At 37.0% G+C, this 9,153-nt stretch overlaps 1 protein-coding gene across 1 annotated transcript in view; it reads right to left on the bottom strand.

The window, feature by feature from the left end:
• ATR (ATR serine/threonine kinase) overlaps positions 1–9,153 on the bottom strand; it is a 41,511-nt gene that overhangs the window by 30,401 nt on the left and 1,957 nt on the right. Inside the window, exons 3-14 of the mRNA XM_014951735.1 lie at positions 8,930–9,073; positions 7,449–8,338; positions 6,796–6,983; positions 5,332–5,526; positions 4,880–5,106; positions 3,901–4,053; positions 3,570–3,768; positions 2,705–2,964; positions 1,882–2,072; positions 1,676–1,776; positions 1,181–1,352; positions 362–529 (exon numbers count right to left, since the gene is read on the bottom strand). Of these exons, the coding sequence (XP_014807221.1) occupies positions 362–529; positions 1,181–1,352; positions 1,676–1,776; positions 1,882–2,072; positions 2,705–2,964; positions 3,570–3,768; positions 3,901–4,053; positions 4,880–5,106; positions 5,332–5,526; positions 6,796–6,983; positions 7,449–8,338; positions 8,930–9,073 (2,888 nt within the window). The remainder of the gene's footprint in view (positions 1–361; positions 530–1,180; positions 1,353–1,675; positions 1,777–1,881; positions 2,073–2,704; positions 2,965–3,569; positions 3,769–3,900; positions 4,054–4,879; positions 5,107–5,331; positions 5,527–6,795; positions 6,984–7,448; positions 8,339–8,929; positions 9,074–9,153) is intronic.

Genomic DNA, 9,153 nt, shown 5'->3' with positions numbered 1-9,153 from the left:
AACTAGAGGAAAAAAAAAAAAAAAAAACCAGATCTGTGACCTTCACAGAATATTGTGGACTAAAATAGAAACCCACAAGCACACACACAAACAAAAAAGCAGTGCATCATACTTGAATTAGCACTGTAGCCATCATTGTAACTTGATAAAACTGTTCCTCCGTATTTGAGCTCCCAGTTGCAGCAATCCCAAACTATTCTATACTACAACAAACAACAGCAACTAGAGGAAAAAAAAATAATAAAAAAAAATCAGATCTGTGACCTTCACAGAAAAATTGTGGACTAAAATAGAAATCCACAAGCACACACACAAACAAAAAAGCAACTATCAAAAGTAAAAAGAAGTCTGACCAACTTACTGAAAGAAAGCGATTTAGATCTGGAAAATCAAATACGTTGGCGATCTCGGATAACATGTCCAGAGCCATTTCTCTCTGGTGAGCAGCTGTTTGTTTCTGTAGCTCATTGCCCTGGCACGGAGCACTCAATACTGCCATCTGGCTGGAGTGCAGGGATTCCACTAGAAACTAAGCATGAAGAAATTCAGTATTATTTCCCCCTTTTTTTCCTTCCTAAAAATAAACACAAGTGTTTCACTCCTCTTTCTATGCATCTGTTTTTCTTTCTCATTTATTGCACTTAGATCTATGATTATTACTGTGTGATAGAACTGGATTATCATGCACTTCTGCAACCCTGGATTCAGACATCATGTTATTAAAAAAATATTCATAATTAGAAAACGACTTTTGATAATTTTCTTTTAAAGAGTACTTTTGTCTTTAGGTAATAGGTATAACAAAAGAAGAAATCAATCATGTCAGTATTATGCCTATAAAACTAGACTTCAATTCCACTTTTAAATCATAGCCTCTTGGGGCAATGGTACCACACAATGCAAGAAACTATATAGTTTCTGTTTCAGAATGACAGCATCTAGGGAAATAAAAAAGAAAAGCAATACTGTTGAGAGGAGATGATCATGGGAAAGTTAAAGATTTCCCATTCCTTTTGAATATTTGGGGTGGTGGTGTTTGTTTTGTTTTTTAAGTCATCTCTTTCTTGTCCTACGAGATTTCACCCTGTAAAATGCTCTTTTACCTTTAATAACATTTTCAAAATACACAAAAAGAACCCAAACACGTTCCTTTCTAAACCACAAACTCTTTTCTTTTTACCTGACAGATAGGCTTCTTGTACTGACTGAAAAAAGCTTGCAGTTTTATGGACTTAGCTGCTGCCAGGGATCGAATCTCTGTGTACGCTGCTCCAGCCACAGAGGCTGACTTGGACAGCAAACAGTGTAACAAATGCAAGAGGGCAAATGGTACCAAATCTCCTTTTGATGCCCTTACAAAGTAAGCAAAAAAAAAAAAAAAGAATTAAAAAGGAAAAAAGAATCATTTCATCAATAAAATGACTTAAGAATCTTTAATTACCACAATGCAAAATGACTCGTAATTGTATTTGCATATCTTATCTGTACTTCCTATGACAGAGCAGAAGAAATGAGAAATATACCATATGACTCAGATTATTACTGTTGCAAAGGACTCCGGACAAAGGCTAGCCTTCAAATAAGTAATTTAATCTTACATTTACATTTGAACAAAAAGTTACTTGCATCACAAACTAACCCTACTTTGCAATTTTCAAGATACTACTAAAAATACCTTCCAATATCTCCTGTTGTGAGAATCAAGGTATCTTTAAGCTCATTATTTCTTGATATTTTTGCATGTGTATAGGCTTCTTTCATTCTTGAAACAAACAGCTGGAACACATGAAAACAAAACAAGTAATTTTCAAGTGTCTGACATTAGTGAAACAAAAACCACACTAAGTTAGTAAAAATAACCCCCAATAAATATGAATTCACCTCTTTTATGAATCCTTCCTCAGAGCCTAAGGATTCTAGTATGTTCTTTATGCAGTCACTGAAAGCCACTCTTACATCTTTGTCTGGATCTTCCATTAGATTTAATAAAGACTCAACAAGAATCTTCACACTGGACTCATCAGTGTTAAAATCCAGATGTTTGCAAAGATGCGGTATATTTTCTATAAATGCTGGGTGGCATGGGTTGGAGAAGGAAAGAAAAAAAACATTTTTAATGCAAAAAAAAAAAAATCTATTGAAGTGCACAAGGCAGTGATGCAAGTACGTCATAAAGCACATTATATTTTTTTTTTAATCAAAAGAGTAAATCTTATCAAACCAGATAAGCTATTTAAAATTCTGACTTTATCAAGTATTACATTTCTAGATATAGCCATAGACCAAAATTACACCAAGGTAGTTTAAAAAGAATTATCAACAACGACATCAAACTTTAGCAGTGATATCAACTGAAATACAACATTTCAAACACCTTTATAGCTATAGAAAAAGCCATATAGAATCATAGAATCATAGAATTGCCCAGGCCAGAAGGGACCTCCAAGGGTCATCTAGTCTGACCTCCCTGCATTCAGCAGGGACACCCTCAACTAGACCAGGTTGCCCAGGGCCTCATCGAGCCTCTCCTTGAATATCTCCAGGGATGGGGCCTCAACCTCCCTCCCTGGGCAACCTGTTCCAGTGCTCCACTACCCTCACAGTGAAGAACCCTCTAATATAGAAAGAAAGGAACAGAAAAAGATACGTAAATAGTGACTTAGTACCTCATACAGAAGTGCAAAATGTTAACAAAGTCACATACCTAGCTTTACTGAACTGGATACTTTGTTCTCAAGGAGAATAAGAAATGGCTTGAAAACACAGGCTTGCACAGAACCAGTTTTTTCGTGAGCAGAAGTCACAGTAAGGCTGCTACATAAAATATCGTAAGTAACATGCTTAATAGCAGAGTCTGCTAAGGAAGGTTGTACACTGAATGTACCAGAAAGACAGCAAGATAACTTCCCAACTATAGCAGCACAAGCCTCCTTGACTAGCTCAGACTCATCTTTGATTTGATTTCTGAAATAGAAACAAAAATGAACCCATTTTAATAGATCATTTACCTAGAAATCTCTATTTCTACATTGTCTGAATTCTCTGACTACACTGAAAGCACTGTTAAGACAATTTAAAGATCTGTCTCACTCAATTATCTTTTTTCTGTTCAGATTATCCTCAAGTCTATTAAAGGTTTGAAGTAGAGCGGAGCATGGCGAGTCTGGCATGTTATAAAGTAACAAAAGACCAGACACAATAGGACCGAAGACACTAAGATCTACATACAAAAGGCAGAGAAACTGGGAAGATTTTAAGGGACATGAACAAATATCACATGCATTTAACTCCAAGATATCTCCTTTCCCCTCCTTAGTTTAAATTTGTTCATTTGAAATGGGGTATTCAACAAGTATGAAATAACTTGTATTGTAACGGACATGGTAAGCAAACACTATTCTAGCACACAAACATCGCCACTTACACCTGTCCTATTGATTATCTTATGATTTCTGAAATTGAGATCTAGCAAATTCTGGATGAAATAAATATTTATTTTGGTGCTTATACTACATTTCTTATTTGTCCATTTTCTTGCATGAAGACAGAAAAGTAGCGTTAATACATACAAAAGAACTTGGGGAATCATACTGCAGGACTGCACACTTTGGGGATGAAGCAGGAGAGAGAATCCTTTAACACAAGTAGCCCGAATTACTTCATGGGGACTTTGTAGAGCCCAATGATAAATAGATTTTCTCCAATCCAGATGAATCTTTCTTGGGAAGAGAGACAGAAGGAACACACAGTGTGACTGAGTTTGCAGTGCTAAAGAGAAAAAACAAAATAAACTTGATTTAAACTTTGAATATCATTAATCATCATAAGAGAGCAAAGAAAAGTTTACTTTTTAACAATCATTCCAGAGATATTAGGTTTTATATACTTCAACATACTCACAGAAACTCTGTGCAGTTTTTTCGCTTAAAACTACAGGATCAAACTCAGAAGCAGACAGCTTAAAAGAAAAATCATCAGGATGGCTGTAAATCCAGGGCAGAGACAGCAATCCACACAAGTTATCAAGAATGTGATCACTCAGTGGAATTTTCACTAGGGGGAAAAAACAAAAGTCAAATCAACAAAAACCTGATACTTTTACAGTTCTGTATAGTTTATAAAACAGATACATATCTTATGCTCTTAATTTGCCACAAAATGGTATTTTTGCTATCAACAAAGATTAGTATCACTATTCCCATATGTTCACATCCTACATTTTCAACACGTAATAATCAATGATGTAGTGGTACATCAAAATAATGTTAAAATTTCATGAAATAACTGACAGCATGTAATATAAGAGCAGCAGAATGAATACAACTTTGGTATCTCTGGATACCAAAGACTCTCAGGTGGACTTTGGGATGGCGAGCAACCTGAACTCTCGCACTTTTGTCTTAGTAGAGTCTGTCCTCCATCCTACCAGCGACTTAAAAAAGAAACATACAAGTACTTAATATTTTAGTACATGTCCTACATGCCGTATTTGCTGAAGCTGGTCAGAAGCTTTGCAAATCTTTGAGTGAAACCAAAAGAGTGAGGCATGCTGCCTCTGTGTGTTTTAATAAGAAAACTGCTAAAAGTTCATTTCGTTCTTATTATAGCATATTCACTATCCCCATGTAGTCTCTTGTTCAGATAAAAATCAATAGAAGTGCAGACAACAATTAGTAAATCATGTTCAAAAAGGAATACAAAGGAAGTTCTCTAAACAGAGATGCTCTTTTTTTAAAATTTAACCCTTTTTGTACAGGAATTGGAGTTCTAACACAATATCTGTCATTTCAGTACCTCTACCACAACAGACCAATTCAATCCGATGCATTCCTAATTTACAAATCCAATAAAAGACATGTTAGTTTAAAGGATTTCTCACCTTGTGCATACAGCAAAGCATCAAAGATCTTGACTATTCGGTCAATCACTTGTTCTAGGTTAACAATCTGCGTAGCTGCCTCTAACAGGTTTCCGCAGGCTTTTACTACTCTTGTGATAAAATCAGAGGAAATCCATGTGAACTGTATATTCTCCACTGAGTCTGAGGAGTTTGGAGTATTCTTACATGTGTCAGAGTTACACGGATGAGTTACTTCATGATCTAGTCTGTTAAAATATAAGTCACACAATCAATGCATTGGATTATAAACATCTAATATTGTATTGCTTGTAAGCAAAGTTACTATGAAAATGTACTACTTCAAAACATACAGGACTTATCCAATACTTGTCCTGATATATGGGCATTATATGATTAAAGTAACCCACACAAATCATAGGCAAAGTTACAAGAAACTACTGATTTCACAAGTTTCACCTCGGTACCTTTACCTGGCAGAACTTGTTGGAGGGGAACAATGAACTATGCACAAAGCAGCCAGTCGCAGCATTACAGCAATCCCTTCCACAGTCTGAAGAACATCTGCTGACAGAATATTTTTCTCAAGGATAAATATTAAGGATGCAGCTTTCTTTGTGACGGCATTCCATAGAGTGCTCTTCAATTTCATGTTTATGGGACTAAGTCTGTAATTTGACCATATGAATTATTTTCCAACACATACCTTTCTTTTTTTTAAAGAAAAGATAAATCACCACAGCAAAAACTGAGCTAATCCACATTGGATACAGGATTAGGAAAATACCAAACGAAGCTTTAGCTTAATCATGCTCTTAGGGAGAACAAGATACTAACTCTGAAGTTAAGTACGACACAAATCAGATTTATCTGAAAGGCTAGAAAGGTATAGCTCTACAATCCTTGGAAGGTCATGGGGACCAGAGTGGCTCCTGACAACTATAAAAAGGCAAACGTTACACCAATCTTCAAGGCAGGCAAAAAAGAGGATTCAAGGAACTATGGGGCTGCTAGCCTAACCTCAGTCCCTGGGAAAGTTATGGAAAAAGTCTTCCTTAAACTCATTTCTAGCTCCATAAGAGACAAGAAGGCAACTGGGAACAGCCAGCACATATTTACCAAGGGCAAATCATGCCAGACTAACTTGATTCCTTTCTACAATGACACAGGTAGCTCTAGGAATAAAAGCAATGCTACTTATTCGAAGGACCTCAACTGGCTGGAAAACTGGGCTGACGAGAACCTCATGAAGGTCAGAGACACATGAAGAGTCCTGTACCTAGAGCAAAAAACCCCATGCAACAGAACAGCCTGAGGGCTGACTGATTAGAAAGTAGCTTTGGAGAAAATGACCCAACGGACTTGTGGAAAAGCTGAATTTAAGAGCAGTGTGACCTTGTTGCAAAGATCAACTACATACTGGGCTGTATTATCAAGAGCAAAGGCTGATCATGAGCCCACACCTGCAGTACAGCATGCTGGAGCCGGTTTTGTGTGCCCAAATAGAAGAAAGAGATCAACATGTTGGAGCAAGTCCAAGATAATCAGGAGTTGGAACACAGCACAACCAGAGGCTGAGAGAGCTGGCTTTGATCATCAGAGAATGACCTGACTTAACTAAACCTGTTTTAAGCATGTCCAGGGCAACTGCATAGCCACATACGTAATTCCATCTTTCTCTATCTATTCTCTCAGCTTTTCTGTTCTCAGTGTGTAAAAATGAATTTACATTGAACTTATTAAAAACATAGTCTCTTTGTCAGAAGTTTGGCTTAGAAATCATCTGTAGATTCTGATCCTTCAAAATACCATTTAGAACTTTTCCCAGAAGATCTTTCAATGTGGATGGCATGAAGAAACTGCCTCAAAAAAGTTGTCATTTGTTATTATTCACTAGCCAAATTATTATAAAAGTAGTTATTGAATAAGTGTCATACATTACTGGTGTAGGTGATTTCTTTGGATGCTTTGTTTGTAGGCTTAGCCGTCGCTTTTTCTCTGGAACTTCATCACTGCTGCTGCTCCACCCATCAGTATCAGAAGTATCTAGCTGGTTCTGATGAAGCTCCTGAAAGATTTCTTCCGTTTGTGTTTTTAATGCTGTATAAAGTGGACTCACCAGATACTGGGATGGAACAACAGCAGAGGTACCATGATGTATATTATGCCTTACTTCTCAAAGTCATAGAGTCATAGAGTTGTCCAGGCCGGAAGGGACCTCCAAAGGTCATCTAGTCCGACCTCCCCGCAGTCAGCAGGGACACCCCCAACTAGACCAGGTTGCCCAGGGCCTCATCGAGCCTCACCTTGAATATCTCCAGGGAAGGGGCCTCAACCCCCTCCCTGGGCAACCTGTTCCAGTGCTCCACCACCCTCACAGTGAAGCGCCCTCTCCTAATCTCCAGTCTAAATCTGTTCCCCCCCAGCTTAAAGCCATTAATAGCTGAGAATATATAGCTGAGAAAACAAGGAGTATCAATGTAATTATGCAACTAATAATAGTATTTCCTAGATTTTCTTCTTTGTATAGATGTAGGATTTTGTATATTATCTATTCACATGACAAATATAGCGTTTAAAATTAACCTACCTCTTGTTCTTCCTGAGTTCCAAGAACATTCACAAAAATTCCACATATGGTACTGATACGGACTTTTCTTACTTGTAAGGCAGATTCATAGCCAGTGGGAACAAACTCCAGAAAATATTGCAGTATATGGCAAAAAGCAGCTTTCAGCTTTTCAGACTGAAGACACCTAAACACATTGCCTTCAAACAATGCACAGAGCTTCTCCAGTAGCATGTTCAAGTAGACAGGTTCAATATTTTTATAAGAATCTGCTTCAAAAGGCAACAATGTCCTCACCAACTGTAAGAACGGTTCTCCAAACAGTTCTGATTCTTCAGTATCCATTTCAAGTACTGACTGTAGAATTCCAAAAAAAACTGTGAAGAAAACACTGGCCAGCTGTTCTGGAGGCCCTCCTAAATGAATTAATTTTACTAAAAACTTCACTGCCAAAACTTTAACTTTTGGAGTGCCATACTCCAACAGGGAGCAGCCTATCCCCCAGAGAATAACATCTTGTCTTACAAAAAACACATCTGCAACAATATCTGTCAGAATAGACATTAATATAACTTCCAAACATTCTACATTGGGCATACCCATCAGCTGTAATGGTGCCAATCTTAAATATCCCACATTGTCACTTGTATTGCTTGAAAATCTCTTTACAGTAACTGGCCAGACCAGTACATCTCCCCAAAGATGCTTTTGTGCATCTCTTTCATGCAGGAAGATTAAGTCTTGGAAAAGCAGTAGCAAGTCTTTTGTTAGTACTTCAAAAATGGAGCAATTCTTCATTTTAAACAGAAAAAGTAAAGAGCAAATGACATCACAGATGTTTTTGTGCAATGCGTTGCAGTTTGGAGTTGCAGCAATTCGGAGAAGCCTTGTTATGATCCAGTTACTAAATTCTAGGACAAAAAAAAAGAAACAAAAACCAGAAAATTATTAATATGAAACCCAAAACTTCCTATTACGAGCACCTCTTTGAGAGCAGGTTGCTCATCAGTAAAACAAAAGAAAACTCCTTTAGATAAATGCACATAGACTTAGTAAACAGAGAGCCCTCACTGGGATATTTCTTCAGCAGACCTTATTGAAAAAGAAGAAAAGGAGAGGTTGAAGAAGAAAATGGCGTGCATGACAGCAGTGGGACATGGAAAAAGGACAGACATTTTATTCTGGGTAGTTCCAGACATTTTTCCTCTGTCAAAAACACCCTCAGGCAATGATTATCTGTACAAGATACATCAACATGAACCAGGAAATACCGCAAAGCAATGGTAATGAATAAGGTCAAACTCTGTCCTTAAAAATTTTCATTATCACAACTGCATTCACAATATTAAAAGTCTATGACAATATTCACTTATAAATTCATAATGCTGAACTTATGAATCTGCCTTTTTCCTATTTTTGTTCTTTTGTATGATGCCATTGTCAAAAAAAAATAAATCCTGAAAATAACCAAGCTTCAACATAAACATTTTCAGCAAACTTACCAATGCAACTGCATTCAGTTTCCTCCTGATTTCCATCCACACTTACAAACATAAGTGGGGAAGATTTCATGATATGTTGAATAAAATCAAGCAACATCACAGAGCTTGGCTGTGAATCTGATTTCTTAATCAGTTCCAAAGCAACTTTAAAAGAAAAGGAGACACATTTCTGAATTAGCATGGCAATAAATCAACTTCACAAATTTTGTTCACACCTAAAGAAT

Source organism: Calidris pugnax, unplaced genomic scaffold, assembly GCF_001431845.1.
Source record: "Calidris pugnax isolate Ruff unplaced genomic scaffold, ASM143184v1 scaffold197, whole genome shotgun sequence".
Classification (NCBI taxonomy): domain Eukaryota; kingdom Metazoa; phylum Chordata; class Aves; order Charadriiformes; family Scolopacidae; genus Calidris; species Calidris pugnax.
This window is presented reverse-complemented; position numbering and strand designations above follow the sequence as displayed.